Genomic DNA, 23,179 nt, shown 5'->3' on the forward strand with positions numbered 1-23,179 from the left:
ATAGTTTTAATTATTGCAAAACCAACCAATTTTTGTCCTTTCTTATTTAAAATCCCCTATGTAGAAAAGTGCTGAAACGGTGAACCTTCCCTGCACACATACTGAGCTAGCACATTTGAAATCCCTGCAAATGTGTGTATCTGCATCTACACATGCATGCACACTGTGGGGGGTTTTGGGTGCGGTATGTTGTATAAAAAGTTCTTCCAACACTAATCACAGATGTAGGTCATATGAAAATACATTGTGTTTAACCATGTTGTACAGCTGGGCTCTTTGAGACCCCCTAACAGAAGTAATCTTAATTTCCTGTGGCAGACTTCAAAATCATGTTTATAAAAAGGAAAAGTCATTCGGTGTCCAGCGGATACACAAGCGTTAACTATGTTTTTTGAGTTGCTTAAAATGTGAAAAATCCGGTCAGTTCAGTGAAGACATAAACTCTTTGCTGTTTCACCATTTTATTCATGTTAACACCGACCTCATACATAAGATAATAAAGCCTAAACAATCAGGCCTTCATACATTCCCCTTTTGAGCTGCACAAATCATGACTTACACTTAAAAATAGAGACAGTGCATATTATGCTGTAGATTTACTGTATATAAATATTACATTTATACTGATTGCCCTTACATGACTTCACAGATTACAAAATGCCAGAGGATCAACGAAAGCATTTTCCCAAGCCCAGATGAATACATTAATGCAACTGATCAGGACAGAATAATGACAAACAATCCACCAAAGTTTCTCCTTTTTAAAAGGGAGTGTAGTCAGATTACACAGTAGGGGGGAAAAAAAAGGAAAACAAATGACAGCGTGTGTGTGGTGTCCTGTAAATGCGAGAAAGGAGTGTGAGTCACCAGCAGGACAAACTTTAACAATATGTTCCTCTTCCCGGGTCCTGACCACCCGAAAACCAGCCTGAATGCTGATGAGCTTGTTGCCATGACAACGGGACAGCCTCTGAGGCCACGAGGTTACTGGAGGAGCGGGGTGATGTGGCAGGAGTGTGTGTGTGTGTGTGTGTTTGTGGTGACACAGGGTTAAAGGTTTTGGAGTGAAAGAAAGGGGGTGCTGCGCAGTTGGAGTTTTTGTGTGTGTGCGTTTAACAGCGTTAAAACATGTGAGTGATGCAGGTTTTAGCCCGTGAACTACAAACCACATATAGTTGACATCACAGCTCGTCCTGTCTACAAAACATGTTGCTGTGTCAGAAATGAAAATGAAACAATGAATGTGTAGCTCCTGAATCATGAGCCTGCTGCTTTTCTTTGTTTTATGTGACAGGAAACTAAATATCTCTGAGTTTTGGAGTGACTGTCGGACAAAACAAGAAATCTGAAACTGTTGTTTTGAGTTTTAGGAAACTGTAAAAGGGATTCTTCAGTGTAATCTGTAAATTGAGAATCTAATCAGCAGAGTAGTCAACAATTCAAATAAATATTAGCTGCAGTCCGAATTTTTTAAACAGTTTCTATGAGTACCCATACACTGAAAACCAATTAGTAAACTAAATTCCAGTCTGCATTGCTTTTGTCAAATTTACATTTACATCTTTGTTGTTAATGCAGAGTTTTTCAGTTACATCTGTATTTAAACTGCACTACCACATAATGCAACACTGACAAACATTAATGCAGACCTGATGTTTACTGGGATGGATTGCACAACTCAGTGGGCCAAATGTTTGGCTCAAGGTTCACGAGTCTGCTAAATGAGTTTTGTACTGTACGGAAATAAATGGAAACTATTGGCTGCTTGCACTAATCTGGAACTGTCCTGCATGCACTGAAAATCTGTCAGCAAAAATGTTAAATATACAGTGCTTGTAGTTAGGGAGCTAAAAGTTGCAAGCACACTCCTTTAAGCACCATCCCATATTAAACTATGTCACAATAAGTCTTATCCTAACCACTCTAAAACTATATCAACTGATCAAAAGTGCCATAAGAGCGAGAAGAAATCCTCTCCTAATAGATTAAAAAAAGTGGGGGCAGGGGTGTTACATAAAAATCAACACAGTCTATGGATGTCTACATCAGGTCAACTTTAACCAGGATTATTTGCTAATGGGGTGAAGCAGTGGGTGGATTAAAGCAGACACATGATCCTCTGCTGCGTCACATGACCAAAAAACTATTAGTGCCGTTAATAGACATCATCCACAGTGAAGAGTCAAATAAAAACATACAGTAAGGCCCATTTAAAGTAGTCTGCTACATCCTGTCTGCACGCAATCGACGTAGATCAGCAGCATCTGCTGCAGGTTAGCAGGTTGTCAAACATGGAGGGAACATCTGTCAAGAGCACTAAACAGAGCAGGGAATACATGGCAGCAATGTCACATTACTGTTGTTGTACATCTAGTGTTGTTGTGGCAAAATGATTAATTTCAAGGTGCCTACACTCTATATTTTATTTTAAAAAATAATAATAATACCAGGTTTGTCTGAATGTTGTTCCCTTGACTTCACAGTCCAAAAAAAGTGTATAGTAGCGAGGAATGACAAGAATGACAGAGACGGGGGAACAGAAATAGAGAAGAGCAATTACCCAGCCTCACTGACACATACTGTACTGGGTTGTCTTTCTGTGGGCAGACTGTTCAGCATCCACTGTGCTGCCTCTGGAGAGCTCCGTGGGACAGACTCTGGTTTTGTAAACTGCATATGCCAAAATCTGAGGAAAATAGCAGCACACTGACGCAGCAGCTGTTAATTATTTTGTAATCGACAGCACAATGGACTTAATATTGTTTAAGAGTTTGAAGGCAATCCAAGTGGAGCAGCCTATTACTCATGACTCTGAATAATCTATGAATATATGTGAAGGAATTAGTGTGAAGAAGGTGATGATGAAGAAGACAACAAAGAAGAAACAGCTGATGAAGAAGAAGCAATCCTTTTGCAGAGCTACGCTTCTACTACATTCACGGCACGCTGTTAACACCCCCTCTCCCCAGCCCCAAAGGCGACTCTACGTCTGATCTAGTCGTCTCCTTGGTGACACAAACACTAATCCCTCATTATGGGATGTAGGCTGTGGCGCCCCGAAGCCCCGTTTTTTTTATTCCCATATCACACCACTCCAAACGGAGCAGATTACTGTAATCTGGGAACACTGGAGCAGACAGATTAGATTAAGCTCATTACACACATAAAATATGGGAAAAGGGGTTAAAAACACCTCAGTCCATTGGTTAAACACACTTCAGAGCACACATACACGCATTTTTTGGTCATCTATGGACACCAAAAGACTGAGTTGGTGTCAAATGTAAAACTTCAAGTCTTCTGACAAATCTCTTCACAACACTTCTTAAAGGTAAAATGGAAATTAAAAAAAACAATTAACAGAGTGCAGGTAAAGTCTGTAAAGCCATACTTTAGAAGCAGCTTTCTGTAATCGTTCAAGTGCAAAGAAACCTGCCTCTCCTGTAGCTATTCAACATGTACTAATGCTTGCTTTAATTTCTGTGTCCCTTTGTAGTTACAGATTTGTTCTTAATTACTGTGGCAGGCGATTAACCACAAGTGACACCGGTTATTTGATGAACGGACAGAATTATCAGGTTGCTTCATGCAGTTGTCATGGACATGAGCAGCACAGAATGTGGAAGGTGCTGCTTAAAGTACCCTCTGTAGTGTTTGTATATGAGAGAGAGAGAGAGAGAGAGAGAGAGAGAGAGAGAGAGAGAGAGAGAGAGAGAGAGAGAGAGAGAGAGAGAGATGATATAACAGTATTTCAGCCAAGCCTCCACTCTCCTTACTCTCTTCTCATCCAGTGCGTTTCCTTTTCAGGGATTCCAGCTGGAGCAGAGAAAAAACATATAATAATAAAAACATATAATATGATAAAATATTTCATATACTGACAGTACACAGCAAGCCTTACCTCACTCTCTACCATCTTCAATCTGCCCAGTGCATCCTTAGCAACATCCTTTAAAAAGAGAATTGAAACTTTTACACAACATGTACACACACACAGACACAGACACAAGTGAGCGGCAACAATCCCATTCAAGTCGACAGTCAACCCTGATCCTCTACTCACCCTGTTGCCTTGGCTGGAGTATTTCTTCACAGAGTCAGCGAGTCCTTGGGCTAAGCGCCGCAGCACATTTTCATACTCTGCAGACATGGTGACGAGAAATGCGGGTTACATGCTTGAGAGCTTGTGATATATATACTCACACGGGTCAGTAAAGTACATGCAAACATACTCGTGTGTGTTCTGTGTGTGTGTTACCTGTCAGCAGAGCAGGAGAGGCTCGCTCCAGCTGTGCTTTCTGCCACTGCAGTCTGTGTGTGACCTCTTTGTGTTGATGGATGAGCTCAGATGGGGGATCCCGCCGTGTCTTCCGGTACTCTGCCATCTGAGAGACACCGACGCAATGACTGACGAGACCTTTACGCCTTCATGGGCCATTACAACCATTAGACAAGTGGATGTTGTATACTGGTTTGGAACACATAAACACACACCTTTCTCTCCAGCCGTTCCCTGTCATAGTTGAGGAGGCTGAAGCTGTGGAATTTGTACTGTGGAGGAGAGTTGTCGGAATGACTGCTCCTGCTGCTCGCTTCATGTCTGGGTTTAGACCGAGGAGATGGAGCCTGATTCAAACAAACACACACACACACACACACACACACACACACACACACACACACACCAAGACTTCACTGAACTGACACAATCAATATATTTTTCGGGCCAGTGGGGGCTAGCTTTTATTACTCCTGCATTTAGAGGGCAGCAGCTCACATCCTGACAGAAGGCAGGTTCTGCTCAAAATGAGTTAGTTTGTACGACGTGTCGTCCAACCAGGTCTACAGGCAAACATGTTTAAAGCTGTTACAAACGGCCACACTGGTAGATGGAGTGAAAGCCTTCTGTCGTGAGGCACACATTTACTTATTACAGAGAGTCGGGACTACCTGATGGTTTTGTGTGCCAGAAAGTGAGTGAAAGTGAGGTAAGATTGCGAAGGCATTCATGGAGTTGCACTTGGTTGGACACAAAAAAAATGAAGTAGTTGTGTGAAGTTCTGTGTGGACCAGCTTTCCGCCCAAACTTCATACAACCACCTCATTTTTTTGGTCACATAACAAAGTGGCCAGCTGGAGCCTTTGTGTGCATGTTCTTCCTGTGTCCTCTGGGGGAATCCCACTCAGACACAAAGATGGGGATTTGTTCTGCTTCACTTACCTTCCACTGTCCACACACATGCAGGTGCCAGGTCAGTCGAACTGAAAACTCTACTCACCCGTTCCTTTTGTCTCTCTGGAGGAGAAAGGGAGGACACAGGATCGAGAACCAGCCACTTCTCTGTCACCGGCTGGAGATCAACTCCTGACAGCGGCTCTCTGATCTTCACCCTCACCTCCAACTTGCCACCTGTAGCTTTACGTCCATCCATAACCTACACACAACACATACACACTCTTGGATAGATCTGGGGCCAGATGTGTAGAACATACTTGTGTGTGTAATGTACAGTACATACTGTGTGTACAGTAATATGTATATGCATTCTTTTCGTCAGGTTTATAAAGCAATAAACTGGCGCATGTACATGTAGAAATATGAATATATCTCAGTGGTTAATATACAGAGCTCATGTTGAAACAGACTTTACAAAGAGCTTCCCAATTCAGGATCAGATGAAAAGATCATTAGTACGGAAGCAATTGCTCCAACATAAATAAAAAGAATGATAAAATTCAAGACTCATAACTAAATTAAGTTTATAAATGCATCCCTGACTGACATATTACCCACTACCCCGAAATCAGCGAAACAACCTAAACAATGTTTTACATTAAGTTTACGTCTCTTATCTTATATTTCATGTCCACCTTGTCATCTCACTCACAGCTGTCTCTCGAAAAGGTACAGACATTCTCACCGCATATTCTGCCTTTATAAATACCAGTTTGTGTGTGTGAAAAGGCGTAAGCACGGTTTTTGTGCGTATGCATCGTTTTTACATCCAGCTCCTGGTGTGTACATGTGTGTATACATTTGTGTGTACATGTTTTCAACACTCACGTCTATGATCTCTCTGACATCAGAGTGGTTTTCTAAACCCTCCAACTTCAGCTGAGCGGTGCCCACCACTTTGTCCGTCTTAAACAGGCCACTGTAAATACAGAAAGAGACGAACACAGCTGACACATGCATTACAGACAAACAGACATTTACAGCACAAATCATGTCAGATAAACGGGGGAAGCTTCTGCCTATTTTGCCCCAAAGCTGTTGTGGTTTTTACCCCTTGTGGATGATTTCAAACTTGACGCCTTTGGACTGGACAACTCGTTTGAAGCCTCTGTGGCTGCGGTTGATGTTGAGTTTGAACTGCTCTTTAAACTCTGGACTGCTGGTGTTCTTTACTGTGCTGGTTTTGTCCCTCTGAGCTTCCTCCTACACACACATAAATGAATGCATTAAAACACATCTAGATAGAGAAGTATCCATAATCTATCGACTGAGTGTGAAAGATTCATACCGCGCTGGGAAAAGGAAATTCAAACTTCACACTCGCATCCAGATCGTTAGCTGAGACACCTGAAGGCAGAGAGGTAGGTGGGAATGAACATACATTTGACACATTACCGCCTGGTTATTTCAAACATGCAGACCTGCCTTCAGTACCTGAGGGAGCTGGTAGGTTGATGCCTCTGATGATGTACAGAATCAGCTCATTAGGGGTCAGGTTGGAGTTGATCCTACATAACAAAAACAGGAGTCATGCCCATTCAGAAACTGCATCCCGAGCGACAGACAGCAACCCGTCAGCATCACCGAGAGCCAAACAAACAAATGTTGACTGAGTCACTGCCAGAGTCACCTGGCTGTTAGCTTGGTATGATACTGGAGCAGAGCCAGAGTGAGTCACAGTGAGTCACTCTGAATCATTTACCGCTCTAGTCAGGGAACGCAATCCCCTTGTCTAAAAAAAATTGCCTTCAAAATTAAACACCTGATGCATGCACTGATATTCTTAATAATCAAATATACATTCAGCTCAATTTTCAAGCCTCCAATAGAACATGAAGTTCATAATTCTTATTATAATTCCCATATTCACTTATGACAGTTTCAGTTCCTTTAGCTGTCACAAATGGGATAAAAAAAACCCACCTCCCTTCAACATCATTGGATACAATGATTAGGCAACCAGAGTTGATCATTACAGGAAAGTTAAGGAAAACAGGATTTCTACGAGTAGACACATATAAATATACTTCCAAACACAGCAAGGTTTTTCAGCAGAGCCACGTGGTTAATGTTAAAAAAAATCTCTGATGGTAATACTGGCTAGAAGACTTGACACTTATAGACAGGCCATGTAGCAAGTGCAAAGAATGCAGTGTTGCATACTAATGAATATGATGGTGCCAGAAGAAAAGTCATCCTGTGGTAACCATGAATGTCTGTACAGCTAATTTAAACACAAGATACTTGTGCTCAAAAAGAGGATTCATTCTCAGTGAAGAACCTTGGAGCTCTAATCTGCCTCTATACATGCCAAAGAGCAGTGATTCCTAACACGTCTCTGGGGGTCATCAGGTGGAAACCTCCCTTCAACAGTGTTTCGCCTACTTAGTCCCACTACACCTCCAGGAGGCTAGGCGGTGAACTCCAGAGTCCCAGAGTCACCCCCCCTAGTGCCAGTTCACACTGCTCCTACACAATCCAAACAGCACTGCCACGTTCAACTGACCCAGAGATGCTCCAGGTAGTGGCCAGTACCGATGCTACCATTTAGCTAATGCTAATGCTAACCGCTAAGAAGAACAGAAGAAGACAATACAGTTCCGATGCTACCATTTAGCTAATGTTAAGTGCTAACCGCTACCTGCTAAGAGGAACAGAAGAAGACAATAAAGCTAGATTCACCTATACTGTTAATGTTAACTGCTAGCTGCCAATACTAACTGCTAAGATACTATCATACTATCACCGCTTTTGCGGCAATGGCAATGGCATCTGATAGTGGTTGAGATCTTTCATTCTGGACCAAAGTGGTGGACTAACTGTGGTGTGTGAGTATGTGAGGCTGGGGGTTGGGTTTTGTGTGTGCTCGCGGGTGGCTTGCGGGTTGGAGGAGGAGCTGGCTGCACACACCTGTGCCTGATCTTCATCAGGAGCTTACATAAGGCGGGACCGCCTGTGTTCTCGCTGCCAGATTGTCACCGCTTTGTGGTAGATCGTTCGCTAGTACCTCAGAGAATTGCCATTTGTGTTTTCTTCTACTTACCTGTGTTCTCTATATTCAGGATCCAGCTCGTTACCCTCAAGCCACCCAGCACCTGTGCCAGCCAGCTCGAGCCACCGCTGCGCCACACGGCCTACCTTCTTCGCCACCTGCTTGCTTGCCTCCCCTGCCTTCCCTGTGTCTGGAGACACCACCTCAACCGACCCCTCCACTGCCTAAATAAACTTTCACCTAGCCACCTTTCCCACGTCTGTTTGTCTGCATTTTGCTCCCTCGTTCGTCACACTAACCGCCCCCAGAGCAACAACTATGGTTAAACAATGCTGACTTAAACTCTTTCTGTCCGCTCGGAGCATCTGCTATTCAATGAGAACACATTAAAACATAATAATAACATATTATCCATTATCTATGAGTTTGGTGCTGACTTGACAGTGTTGAAAGTCCTCTCCTCTGTGCGGCACTTGGGGACTGGCTGGCCCTTGGCGTGGGCGTTCTTCAGTATCTCTATGCTCTTCATACACTCCTCAGCCAGCTTCTCAAACCTGAGGAGAGACAAAGTTTGTCCATAATCACAAGTGATCATATCTCATGTTCAGGTCTTACAGGTTGGCCTGGTGTTCCAGACACCAGCTCTGATCTCTGCACAGGCAGTCATTGTTGTACGCCAAACAGCTCTCTTTGCTGGAACCAACACATGTATTCTCATGTTTTTTTTTTACCTTTTGGATCACAAATTTAGGAGCCTGATCTGTGAAAATAAAATGTTATGTTTCTAGGAAATTAAAATTATTTTTCAAAGCACATGTGAAGGAAAAGGAAGCAATACTGACAGGAACACCAAAGAAGAAGTGGAATGCATGATATACAACTGGTAAATTATATGTGAAAATATGAAAATGTGCAAAATATGCAGCGTGCCATGAAACCTACACTGTATGTATAATAGTGACAAGGCGCTATAGAAAGATAATTTAAAAATACATAATTCTGATTTAACCATTTCATAAGTAAAAATCAAACATCTGGTTCTCAAAATTGAGAATTTGCTTGTTTTTCCATTTTTAATGTAATAGAAAATGCATTTCTTTGGGTTTATCACTGCTGGTCAGAATGAGCAATTTGAAGAATTTGGGCTCTAATGAATAATGATGTCATTTGTCATTTTATGTGTCGCTCTGCAGACTTAATAATCCAACTGATCTCAAAGTCGTGTGGTTTTTGGTAGCTGCCTGTGTTGTTTCTCTGATGAGAAAAATTACCTTTAATTTAATGATTAATGGAATAAACGTGTTATTGGCCTGATGTTCAAATACCAATTACAATTTTAATGAAAAAATAACATTGAGAATTGGGTTACAATTTACTTTTAACTCCAACTTCTAGCAGGAGAGTAGATTTTAAATTCCATCATGGCTGCAGATAACGTGTGTAATAAAATTCACATATATAAACAAAAAAAATGAAGCATGTGTCTTACCTCAGAGCCTCAGCCACACTGCCCATTTGTATGAACTGCTGAGTGTAGCTCAGACATTTCTGTAGATCAAGACACAGAACAAAAGAAGATGTGGGAGACAATAACCAAAGACAGTAAGATAGAGAACAATTCTATTTTAAAAAGCTTCACAACTAGAAAAGAGATGAACAGTCTTTAAGGCCATAATCATAACTGCTATACGTTAAGACTTAGCAAGATTTAGCAGGTGCGCTTTCATATAAAATGTACATAAAAGGAGAGGGGAGAGCTGTGTCCTGACCTCATGCTGTTTCCGCAAAAGATCCATGAGGCCGTGGTACTGTTCCCTGGAGCGAGGGGAGAGAGGGGAGGTGCGGGAGCGTGCCAGGGAGTAGTCCTCCTCACTGACTGGAGCACTGGGAATCTGTCAGGAATGACACAATTACAAATGTGGTGAAAGAAAAAAGTGTGCTACGGAAAAACGTAATCCTAGACATAAAATATAAAAAGGTGGCACTTCTTCTCAAATCTGCCAACTTGCTGTTAGGCCAAATAACATCACTTCTACCAATGCAACCACAAGTGATTTGATTTTCTGAATCTTTCAAACATTCCTTTATGATTTGCAATGCAGATTTGAGAATCCCAGATACAAAAGCACCAAAATGTGATGAGCTGTTCCACCAGAATTTATGAATATCTTTTTCTAAGCTTGTATGATATTCTGCAGACAGGTAGGAACTAACAGCGGCACAAGCATAATATTCTTGGTAATTTCAATGTTGGACAGTGATACAGAAATACATGAAGCAAAGATGTTGAATAAAAGTGAGGCAATATAAAAGAAAGCCATATGGGATAAGTGGCAACTATATGAAATTTGAATAGTGGAATGAAAATATGCAGACACTCATGCACACACAGGTGAGGCACAGATACACAGAGGGTGAGACCAGGAGGAGCACAAAGGTGTTTTGATCTCACCCCATGTTTCCTTCCTCCCAACTTCTATTTCTGTCACACTTTGTGTTAACATCTCACACCTAACACCTTGGTTGCTCCTGTGACAACAACACACACACACACACACACACACACACACACACACACACGCACACACGCACGCACGCACGCACGCACTTGCTCTGTATCTTCTTGTAGGTCATTCATTTGCACATAGGAATATATTTATAACCTTGCTGATATCAACAGGCAGGCCAGACTTGGCAGCTGTAATCATGGGGTCCAGTCCCTTGGCGTGTCTGAGGTGCTGCGCTGCTCCAGACATGTCCTGCACACACCCAAACAGCGAGCGGGCACATAAGTCAAAACACAGCAATACAACAGATGTTCAACACTCCACTAAAACAATGAGTAGCAGCATCAACAAAAAACCTGAGATGACAGAGAATCTATCTACAGCAAGAAAAAAAAAAAGAATAAAGATCCACAGCTTACCTTCATCTGTTTGGAGCGCAGCGCTGCACGCAAAAAAGCCTGTCGCCTTAGCAACAAGAAATCAACTTGCTGCTGAGCTACAAGGATAATTAAGAGAAAAAGAAGTGAAGCTGCGCAGGTAACACTCAAACACCTCTTATGACACATTTTGTCTGTGCAGGCAGGCAGGTGTGCATGCATGTTCACACACCCACACACTGAACACACCTTTAGGTCCCAATTTTAGCGCTGAGGAACCTCCAGGGGCCGGAGGAGCTGGAGACTTCGCTTTCTGGGCAGGTGGACGCACTGCAGGCTGAGGAGGAAGGAAATATGTGCTTAGTGGTTGTCAGACAAATGTAGTGAGCGTACATACAGACTTCAAGGTACAGTATTCATCTCTTAAACTTCAACAGCTTGAGACACTTGTGAGGTTTTTTTTAACATTTTGAACTATTTTAATAGATAAGTCTTGACTAAATTTAACAATGACTTCAATAACCAAAGTATCTGTGATTACACGCATGAAGCTAAGGTGATAAGCAGGAGATGCTGCAGAGAGAACAACAGAGATGATTCAATAAACTACCACAGAAGCTGGGATGGCAGACAATAAAACATTGCTAGCTTTGCTTAAAAGGCAACCAATCAGATTCTCTGGCTGCACAATAACAAGCTGACCATTTGGTACTGCCTTCATTATTTTATTTTATTTTTTTTTACCTTGGCACCCTCTCTGTGTCCATCCTCTTCTTCATCTTCTCCATCTGCATCCTGATTAGCTATTTTCATAGCTGTTTCCAGGACACCCATGAAGTTCTGTTCACCCCCCTCTGAGCCCTGAAGTGGTGGACAGCCTAGAAAAGCAACACACACAATCACTTACTGTAACTATACAGTGCAAGCAATCCTGAAACACACCTGGAGAAAGTTACCTGGTGGCACAGGTAGGTCTGACAAGCTGACTGGTCGTCCAGCTTTGTGAGCTCTGATGGCATCCTGGTATTGCTGTAAGAGGAGATGATTGATAATTCTTTTATCATGTATTAAAAGGAAAATTCCACCCTCAGATACTCTTACTCATTATATACTGGTATTATTACTCTGTGATAGTCAATGCATAATCAACACTGTTAATCAGGAAAAATCAAGCCTGTTTACAAAGATACAACCTTATCCATTTTTACCAAATTGGTCCTCAATTTTGCCATCCTACTTAAAGACAAAGACAAGCTGAGACAAAGTGCAAAGGCATAACGCCCACATGGAAATCAATGTCATCAATGGTTCAACTCATATGTAAGCAATATTCATGCCCTACACCAATTTACTTGTTTTTTCTTTCGTGATCTTGTTTTATCCATGTATCGTACCTCAGCCAAATCCACTTAAGTTAGAGGTTTCCTATTTTTGGCACAGAGCCTTTCAACTATCCTCAGAGAACATGAAGGACATTATTGGAGGTTATTCTGGTATCTACAATGAGCAATAGTGGTAGTTACAGTCAACACAACAGGGGATACTTCCAGTCAAAATAAAGTGAGTCACAAAGCAGTTATTCAGGGAAATAAGAAAAACACACCACCAAAAAGTAGCACAGAGCCAGATATACAATGTGCATCATGAATAGCTGTATCTTTGAGAATTTTGTTTCAGTTGTAAGTATGCATTTTACATCAGATTTTGGAAAATAATTGTTGGGCTTTCAAAATAGCGCGTGGTGTGTACCTTGACAATGCGCTGGTGCATGCGGGCCTTGCGATCATCTCCTTTGCTCTTGGCTCCCTCTGCTGCTGACTTGTATATATCCATCCTCTGCTGCAGGGCTTCTGCCAAGCTGCTGGGAGCAGGCAGATCTTTGCGGGACACACACACACACAATTTCTTTAATTCAATGTGTAACATTTTTATGATCTGCCCTATGCTGCGCTCTAGTCAGAAGAAAGGATCAGGGCCACTGGAGTCTTACCGGCAGTGGCCACATGCGTGGGTGCAGGAGCGGCAGGGGCGGCAGGTTTAGAGGAAGACTGAGCAGGAGGAGGTGCACAGTGTTCTGCTACTACATCTCCTGCAGATGATCAGATATTAGTAGAGGGGTGGAGATGGGTTATTGTTTTTTCCAGCCTTTATTAAATCAGGTAAGGAGAATAAATTAGGCGCACAATGAACCTCTGTATCTTTGTAATTAAATGTATTTATATGGTGCAATGTTTTGGATGGCAGTCTTCCAAAGTCCAGTCTTTACCCATTGTGTATTAAGAATTAGCCAGTATCACTTCTAAACAAAAATGACAGCATAGTATATATAAAGTTCTCTTCTTGTTTGGAGGCCCAGCCTACTTTCTCATATAATGCAGAGTGATGAGTATGTTGTACTTATGTATAAGTTTGAGGTTATACAGTAATGTCTGGAGAACATTAAAAGGCACACTGTAATCTACACATAGCTCGGACTGGAAAAGAGCCATGTCATACAATCCTGTGTCCCTTCCTTTGGTTTTTAAAAGGGAGGTTGATGAGAGACCACTACTATAGATCGCCTGTGTTCTATCAGACATGTAAGACACATTATTACCATCCAAACCAAGAAAACATGCTTTGTTTAGTAAAATGCAGTGGTCAAAGTATGGAAAAGAAGGGCAACAAATAGTGTTGCTGTGCACATCTCATGCAGAGAATGCAGGATATAATTAAAAAAAAATAATCAGCAAGGAATAATGGCACTAAAGAGGAAATAAGGTCAATGAAGGAATAAGACAACAGGAGTGGAACACAGTTTGAATATGTGTTTTTCCTATAATCATTTTTCAAATTACCTGTCCAGCTGTTTAGCTAAAAGAAATGTGTTATATTGCCCGTCCGCTTTTTGTTTTTAATCTCCAAATACAGCATTAGCTGCCCTGATAAAGTAAAAGTGCAGCCAGAGAATGAGCTAACTGATCAGGACATGGATGTGGGTCAAGGTCTGTGACATGCTTATAAACAGTACTTTTGTTATCCTTTTTAATAAAAAGATATGTGTTTGAGAAATGCATACAACTGGAGACCCAAGATATGGATTAAATGGCACCAGATTATTAGGAATTTGATACCACTCTTGAGAGCTCCATTCCCCATAAAGGAATCAGAGTAAAAACTTAAGAAATCAGGCTATAGTGAGTGAGTAATAAAAACAAACACACTAGGCAAAGTATTCCATCAAAGTTGTTGTACTGACCAGGAGGAGGAGGTAGCGAGCTCAGGTCTACTGGTTCATCTCTGTCCAGCGCCTCCACCAGCATGTCCAGCTTCTGCATAAACAGTGTCACCTCATTAAAGGTCTGACTTTTTCTACATACACAACCAGACTGATGAAGTCATGTGATAACACTGACATCGGTTCTGTTACCTTAGCAGTGAGGCAGTGCTGTTTGGCCTGGTCAATGTTGCCACTCTGTTTGGCGTGTATGGCGGCCATCTTGTACTCCCTCTGTCTGGACAACACTGCCTGTTTCAGCTCTGAATGGCGGGAAGGCATACATGTGTGATAAAAATAAGGGGAAAGAAAGAAAATAGAGAAAGGAGACTTGTTTAAAAACTCAGGAGAACCATGTGACATTTAGCAGGGATATTTGACAGTGACTGCATCTATGAGCAGTAACAAAATATAGTGTACAATACCCATCCATGTCTAAAAATTGCTATTTGATCAGCAGTTAATGCAGAAATTAAGCAACTCTTAAACAGTAACAGTAGCAAACATGTATATTTACTGTGGGAAGACAGTGTGCTGGATGGAAGGAACGACAGACTCTTCTTGAGCAGAGGTAAAGCAGATTAAGTTTGACATTATGATGTAAAGTATGCACTCTGGAACAGTCACAATGTAAATCTACTAAGCCATTAATCAAGTAGTCGTTTCAGCAGTTTTGTCCAACTGAAATAAATAAGAGAACTAATAATCACTGAATACCCTTTAGTGGTGACACTTTCAACTGGAAAAATGAGTCGATGAATTTAAAGTGTTTATTAGAGGAGCTCAATATCACCACATCACTAGTCTTGTACTACATTAAGTTCACAGTACAGAGAAGAAGTGGGAAGTTGGAAAGATGCCCAAAGACTACTCCGTATGTTATCATGTGTGCGTTTACCTGAGTGCTGTGCGTCAGGCTGGCAGGGGGTGAGGGGAGAGATGGCAGGTGTTTCTGGGGTGATGGCAACAGCAGGCTTTTGGGGAGGGGTCAGATGGAGTGGTTTCGCATTAGGAGTTGGCGGAGCCTCCCTTAGAGGTTTTTGATTTGTGGGAGGAGAGGGCATCAGCGTGGGCTGAGGCGGTTCTCGTTCCTTGATAAATTCAGACTTGGCTGTGGAGTTGGGCTTTCCACCGAGAGCAACAGGAGGCGGGATCTCCTCCTCATTGACGGGTTTTCCTTTCCTGACGGATGTCAACATGGACTGCAGTGTCTGAGGTTCAAGAAGAAAAAAGTCACACACATAGATTTTCAACATTTCGGGGAACAAACTTGACACCTTTGACAATATTAAGTCTTATAGTTATCAGAAAGAGGTTAATTTAAACATGTCAAAATATCTGAATGAAGCAAAGCATGGGAATCAACTTCTACTGAGGTTGTACCAGAGGTTTCCCTTTTTTCTTCTCCATTTTACCTTTAAGCCACGATCATATCTTCGAACTTTGCTCGTCTCCCCTGCAGCCTTGGCATTGGAAATGGCTGTCTTATACATTTCAATACGCTCCAATAGGCTGGACTCCAACCCAGTTGCACCGCTGGGAGCAGCAGGTGGAGAAGAGTGGGATGTGACGCTCACTCTGGGAGCAGTCGGTGTGACGGCAGGGGGGGTGGGAGCAGGAGCTTGCTCCTCATCATCCTCTAAAACCTCATTCAGCTCGGCCTATATATGGAGACACAAACATGTGTACAGTTCAGGGGAAAAATCCTACATTTGAAAATTTTCAGCAGCTAAGCTTAAAAAAGAGATAGAAAGATAGATTTTGCCCATCACAATTTCAGAAACCAAGACAATGTGTTGAAATTGCCTTTTTTTGTCCAACCAAAAGTCCAAAAGATATTCATTTTACTAGAAAATTCAGCACATTGGAGAGAATAGGGGCAGGCAATGAAATGTTAGCACTTAAAAAATGACTGACATTATTAATACAATATCAATAACAGTTCCAAATAAATTTCCTGTCAACTAATCAATCAATCCACAAATTGTTTCAGCTCTAAAAAGGATAAAAGTGGTGTGTGTGTGTGTGTGTGTGTTTTACCAGCAGATCATCATCATCTAAATCGTCATCCTCCATTTCCTCATCATCCAGGTCTTTCATACAAAGAGCTGCCATTCGTTCTATTTCAGCCATGGGAACTGGAGCTGAATCAACAAATATAAACCACACTGAATCATATATGGCATGGAAGAATTTAAGCATCAGCATATGAGACAGACAGTAGGAAACTGTACTTTAAACTGGTAGTTGTCTACACATGAGATGATGAAAAGAAATTTCTTTCTCACCTTTGCCGTCACCTTTCCTCCCTTGTGATCTCCCTCCTCCTCCACCCACCAGATTCAGCAGCTCTGCCTCCAGCTCTTCATCATTTCCCTCATCGTTCATCCCGCCATCCGGGGACAGGTCAAGGAGCAGCCCCATCTGAGACCCAGCGAGACAGACACAAGGAGAGACAGCGAGAGAGTTGCTGAATCATGCCTGTTGTTGACATATTCACAGTAGTTCACAGTAATTCACATATCTCATTATCAGACATGACAGTTGTTACCTGTTTGGCTCGCGCTGCCCCTTGACCCCGGGGTGGTGGGTTCCGACTGCGACTCATGGACTCTTACTACCTAAAAGTTAACGAGAATTCCCTTAGTTTAGCCAATTAAATGGAGAAAAGGTGCTGAACGTGTTGATAGACTGACAGTATCCACTGCACGCGCATCTAACGTTGTAGAGTCAGTATCGGCTTCAGTAGCAACCGTTTTGTGCCATTTTGTGTAATAATGCTTACTGGTCCAATTGCCTTGTGGTGAGTTAGCTTTTCTTACCCTGTTAGCTAACAGCTAGCACAACATACAATTGTATTTTTTACGTAGCGAATGAGTGTACAGGCGAGCTATTTACCTCGTGAGTTTCACGGACCGTGGTGGTAGTGTTACAGCTAGTCGAGTCGGTTATTTGAGTCGCCAACTGTTCAGAAAAAATAGGACAAATGACGGAACATATAAAAGCAGGCAGTTGTGATTTAACGTTTAGTCCGAATATCAAAACAACAGCAGGCTGTGGAATTTACTTCCTACATTGCGTTTCCAATAGCAACGCACACCCTGCTTTACGGCTAGAGGAAACACGCCCATTACTAACGTAAAACACCGATGTAGTATGTCAGTCGCTGTTCAGGTGGGTGTTTGTATGACCGTGGGAAAAATATGAGTTGTCAATTTGTCACGGTCGAGCAGCTACTGGCAATTTACTTAATTAGCATAAAATTGGTTATTTGAACAGTACACTCAGCACCAAAGTCATAGCTTCAACTTGGCTTCAAGTCCACTGTAACTTTTTGATGTTAGCTGTTAGCTGTTAGCTAAGTGTCATAAAGCATTCTAACTTGCCTATAGCGCTAAGCTAACCTTTAAGACACTGCAGTTATAGTCTATAATTGTTCAGATTTCGTACTTTGTTGAAATGTCTTTGATCAAGTTAACTAGTTTATGTTCTTTAGGAAAAGGAGATGGCCAAAGGAAAAGCGAAGAATACCAGCAGTGGTAAAGGAGATGCTATTGTCCCACAATATGAAATAACTTTGCTACTGTTGAACAGAAATAATATGTTATTATTATTTGTTATTTGGCTTTTTTTTTAAATGCTATGTTTTGAAAAGTGATTTAAGAGATGAGGAGTCACAGAGCTGAGGGCCCCTGACTGTTTTAACCCTATCTAAGATAGGAAATAAAGAAATAAAGCATAAGTTACCTTCTTAAGATCAGGCAGAGAGAGAAAAGACCTCATTTTTGAGATGCTCCTTATTTGGCAAAATCAAGATTTCAAATTAAATGTCACTGCCAAATATTACACCAAGGTTTCCCGCTATTATACCAAGATTTCCTGCTACATGTTTCGTTAAAATACTGGTAATTTTTTTCAGTGGCAATAACCTACAATGATTTTCCAATCTGAGTCTTTGATTAATTTGATTAATTAAATGTGTAAAGACAGCTTAGCTTCAGCCCAGCCTCGTTCGCTCAGGTCAAGGAAGAGGGAATGTCCAAGTGATGAAATATCCAGTACTGATGAAGTTCAGGTCACTCTCCATCAACAGGTAATTTAGGCAATTGAAAGAGAACTTACATTTATATCTTCTCAAGCCAAACTGTTGACTAGTCATTCTATTTTTTTTTTTTTTTTTTTCATTTCAGGACGCTGAAAGAAATAATACAGTGGATGCCACAATGCTACAGTGCCACCAGCCCCCTCTTCAGGAATCTACTACGATTTCAGCTCAGCAACACCCGGCAGCAGAACAGTCTTGTCTCACCAAACAAGATCCCACCACAGAAGAAAAACATGCAGAAGCAACAAATGTTTCCTTAAAAAATGTGATGGTTATAGCTCTTGAAGCACAAGAAGAGACTACAGTGACCAGTCCCAATAATGATTCTAAGATAGAAGTCTTCACAGTTACTGATAATGAAGCCAAGCACAGTGGAAAGGGCAAGGAGGAAATAACTACAGTGGACTGTAACAAATCACCATCTCAAACATGCAATGATCAAATGCAGGGTGACGGATCCTGTGCAACTGCTTTGGAGGAGCAACTGGGTGCTAAGGAGAACTCTCCGTGTAATTTGGAGAGAAACCGAGAAACCAGCCACAAAGAATGCAGCATTGTGAACATGCCTTACGTCAAGGATGTCAGAAAGGAGGCAGCAGCGGTGTTACCGGCCAAAAAGAAGCGACGGATGGGCATGTGTGGTCTGACAGAGAAGGAGCGGAGTCACTTTCTACAGACACAAAAGCGTGAAAACGGTCAGAACGGACCAGAGAGAGCTGAGAAGCAGATGTGTAATAACACAGCTGACCTTGTGGCTCAGGAAGAGATTATATCTTCACCCCTTTTGCCATTCTCACTATCCATTCCAGAAGGCAGTCTTACAGAGCGGAACAAGGCAGAGATAACACTTCAGTCCAGTCACTGTGGAGGAGATGACAGGTCAGAATAATGTAGTGAGAAACCCAAACTGCATGTTAAATATTTGACATTTTTAGTTACACTTTTAGTTAAATTTTTGGATTTACATTACTACGACCAGTAGTGGAAAAAAGTCACATGTGAATGTGACTCGTTCCACTACTGGTTGTGACACAGTGACACATTCAGTGAATGTGTCACTGTGTCAAGTTTTTTGTTGAGACTGTCAGAGATGTTAGTTAAAACCCCTGTTATGCCTGTTTTGCACACATGCTCTCATGTCTTTCAGTCAGTGTTGCTGAAGCCACATTTTCTTCTTCATTAATGCAGTTTTTCTGTGTTTTGCATATGGTGTCAACCCTTTGCCACTTCACATACTGTGCAGTGTGACAATGACTAATGCATTCAGTGTCACATGCTACTCAAGCTATGGTTGAAAGTCAACAACATGTGTTCTGTGATGTATGCATTTGAGCTGCAAATCTTAAAGTAAAGTTAGAGTGAAACCACTGATAAAAAATTTACAAAATTATGATAACAAGAGCAAATGTAATTTGTTACTTCCCTCTTGATGATCACATTCCTTGTTTACACACAGGACACAAACTGAAGTCTACATTGCTGTCACTACCTCAGATGGGACCAATACTGTGTGTGATCCAGGCTGTTCAAAGGGAGAGAGTGGGGAGGCTGAAGGAGACATGGTGCTTGATCCGGAAGAAACTGGTGATAGAAAGTCAGATCCATCCACAGAGGATGAGCCTTTCGGGAACCAGGAGCAGCAGGAACCAGATGGACATACAGCTGAGAATATGGCTGATAAACCTCAGGAACAAATGAAGGATAGGGGGGATGGGTCAGCAGTAGTAGACCAAAGTCTTGCCATCGGTTTTTACCCTAATCCAAAACAAACTGAGAACCAGGATGTGATGGAGGCTGCCCCTGTGCAGGAGAATGCTGTGACCAAGCCAAGAGATGAGAAGAATGGAGAGCTGATTTGTGATGATGAGGACGGCGACGGAGCTGAAGCAGGTGCTTCATCCACAGACACCCGGTCAGGAGGATTCAGCTGTGGCTCTGTGGAGCTCTGCAAGGCTGCAGTGTCACCTGGTGGCTCAGGGAGGAAAGACAGTGTGAGTGGTTGTACCAGAACTTCAGATACCAGTTTAGTGAGGCTCATAATGTCAAGTTTTTTGTTGAGACTGTCAGAGATGTTAGTTAAAACCCCTGTTATGACTGTTTTGCAGACATGCCCTCATGTCTTTCAGTCAGTGTTGCTGAAGCCACATGTTCTTCTTCGTTAATGCAGTTTTTCTGTGTTTTGTATATGGTGTCAACCCTTTGCCACTTCACGCACTGTGCAGTGTGACAATGACTAATGCACCAGCAAGAGAAATACTACAAATGAATGCTAAATCAGTCAGCTAGAAGATGAACACATCTAAGTAGTCATTTCAGTAATTTATCTAGAGAAAATACCAAATATTTGCTGATTCCAGTATTTTAAATGTGAAGATTTGCTATTCTTCTTCTTATTATAGCATCATAAATTTAATAGCATTTTAGATTGTTGGACAAAAATTAGCAATTTGATGACTCTGAACTTGTGATTTGCATTTTTCACTATTTTCTAAGTTTTTATTAACTAAACAGTTGATTAACAGAACAAAAATTACATCCTCAGACCACCACTGACCCTTTTGGATCTGGGCACTTGGACTATGTGTCGGACTCTCAGCTGAACACCATCGCTCTGAGGTAAGCAAGCAGGGAAGGGGGTTAAATCCCAAAGAACCCCGGCAGTGGTGAGAAAGGGAAGGTTAAGGTAGCAAGTGAGCCTTTGTAGACTAGCTTTCAGAAGTGTGAACAATGTCAGGGTTTAGCTCATTTGAGGTTTGGGAAACCCTGGTGTCTTCTTTCAGCCACACGAACAACTTACTGATTAACAAGGACAGGGGAAAGTTTTACATATTAACACGGATTAACATGTAACAGATTAACATCTGTCACAGAAATTAACATATATACTCATTTAAGTTCTTTTGTGAGAATAAAAAATTCAAATTGACAACTCCCTACAAGCTTGCACAATTTATTAATCCATTCAACTATTAACTTTCTTCCCATCCAGTGAAGAGGGGGTGATGGAGAGGGAGGAAGATCTTGGTTCCCTGGACTGTCATGATGCTACAGACCTGGTCTGTGGTCTCATCAGAGAACTCTCCTCTCTAAAGTTAGTAAATGTTTCTCTATTTTTGTTTTCTACAGTCTGTCCTTATCATTTAGTCTTCTGCTTTTGTGTCCTTTTTTTCTAACCCCTCTCTACATCCAGCTCCTGGTCCTCCCAATTCCTATAGTTGAACTTTTGACTTGTAATACCATTGGTCAGTTTTCATCGTCCTCACACCCACCTCTGTGCTCTAATTGGCTGGAGTGTGTCATCAGCTGTGTGAGCTATAGACTGCTGGACACCTTTTGCCAGAGCAGCCTCTGCATTTTTCTTTGATGTGCGACAAATCAGCCTCACACACTCTGGGTTTAGTTATAGACATTGTAGACGCACCCTCCCTCGAGCAACAAATTTGAAGTGAAAAACTGTAAATCTACATGAGGACAAACATGTAGGTGACAGACTGACATCTAGTTGATCTGAGGGGCTATTAGGAACAAAAACAGCCTTAATTAGTTGCAAAAAAAAAGTTAAAAGGTAAACATAAAAACAGTTTAATGTAAAAAGGAATTTACAGATGTGCTTTAAATAAAACTCAGCTGTACCTTTAAATGTGCGGAAATGTGTTAAGAATTGATGGGGATCGTAGTTTTAATATGAATTTTTACAATTTCTTTAAAAACATGTACTGACATTGAGACACATTTACCACCACACACGTCCCATAAATCTATTTTTCCTCTATCACTCATTTATTCTTGACTTAACGCATACAACCTGCCTAAATCTGACCTACTTGCTGTCAAACTTAAACCTGGTAGAGAAAAGTTTCTGAAAGTGGTTATCAGCATGTCCTCTGGTTGCTTCTTCTAGTCGAACAGTCATGGCCACTCATAGAGAGCTGGAGAACCTGCACCGCAGCAGTAAAAGTTCAAGGAGCTCAATAAGCTGAGGGCTTGTTTCAAGTCCCTGCCACCCTGATCTTACTTTTGCCCCAGTGGATTGTGGGTAATGCAAGCACTTGTGCCAATACACAAACATTTCATTCTTTCACAGTTAATTCACCTTCACTGTTCTGGCATCACCAACAGCTGGAATGTTCAGTTTGCTCATTTAGTTGTTTTGGTTCTCTCCAAATAAACCTGTGTTGTTCATCAAGTCAGTGATCTGAGTTTTATTCTGGAAGTCTCATCTGTCATTAGTGAGACTATCCAGAGGTGAATCTGACCCACATGGCGGGCTTGAATTCTGTCAAATCATTTCAGAGGACAAAAAAAGACACAGAAGTTGTCAGTTTAAACATTTATAACTGGAATACAAGAATATTCACACAGAAATCGTCACACAAATGTTTTTTTCTACATAAAGTCAGACAAGCTGAAATGGTATTATCAAAAGGCCACATGCATAATATTGAAAATAAAATAACAAGCCTCAAGAACAGGCATTCACACCTCAGAACAAGTCACTCATATTTTTAAAAAATTTAAAACGCTGATGAGGTCACATGATGTTTACGTGCTGTCATATTCTTACTGATGGCTTCTTATAAAAGGTTTGATAGTGTTTAATCCTTCAATGCATAGACAGGAGATATGGAACTGGACATCAGACGGCCACGTTTTAAAAATGTGTGACACAAACATACATTTTCCCCTGAAACGCTTTTTTTCCCCTT

At 41.5% G+C, this 23,179-nt stretch overlaps 2 protein-coding genes across 2 annotated transcripts; one reads left to right on the top strand and one right to left on the bottom strand.

Annotated features, from left to right (window-relative positions):
* Positions 1-452: 452 nt before the first annotated feature.
* cc2d1a (coiled-coil and C2 domain containing 1A) lies at positions 453-17,435 on the bottom strand. Its single transcript, XM_041933533.1, has 28 exons — positions 17,267-17,435; positions 16,920-16,989; positions 16,657-16,792; positions 16,409-16,512; positions 15,784-16,029; positions 15,267-15,579; positions 14,522-14,631; positions 14,351-14,423; positions 13,103-13,201; positions 12,862-12,989; positions 12,069-12,141; positions 11,857-11,990; positions 11,362-11,449; positions 11,155-11,231; positions 10,892-10,987; positions 9,998-10,120; positions 9,718-9,776; positions 8,666-8,782; positions 6,671-6,744; positions 6,525-6,583; positions 6,288-6,439; positions 6,065-6,155; positions 5,280-5,435; positions 4,495-4,626; positions 4,259-4,385; positions 4,064-4,140; positions 3,902-3,949; positions 453-3,816 (listed from the first exon to the last, which is right to left on the bottom strand). Exons 2-28 carry the CDS (start codon positions 16,974-16,976, stop codon positions 3,784-3,786), a joined length of 2,982 nt encoding a protein of 993 aa, XP_041789467.1. The 5' UTR covers positions 16,977-16,989; positions 17,267-17,435; the 3' UTR covers positions 453-3,783.
* Positions 17,436-18,712: 1,277 nt separating this feature from the next.
* Positions 18,713-22,524, top strand: LOC121604674. Its single transcript, XM_041934252.1, has 5 exons — positions 18,713-19,352; positions 19,930-20,464; positions 21,016-21,089; positions 21,463-21,564; positions 22,375-22,524. The coding sequence occupies exons 1-5, from the start codon at positions 18,742-18,744 to the stop codon at positions 22,451-22,453; spliced, it is 1,401 nt and encodes a 466-aa protein (XP_041790186.1). The 5' UTR covers positions 18,713-18,741; the 3' UTR covers positions 22,454-22,524.
* The last annotated feature ends 655 nt before the right edge of the window (positions 22,525-23,179 follow it).

This window comes from Chelmon rostratus, chromosome 3 (genome assembly GCF_017976325.1).
Source record: "Chelmon rostratus isolate fCheRos1 chromosome 3, fCheRos1.pri, whole genome shotgun sequence".
In the NCBI taxonomy this organism is placed as follows: Eukaryota; Metazoa; Chordata; class Actinopteri; order Chaetodontiformes; family Chaetodontidae; genus Chelmon; species Chelmon rostratus.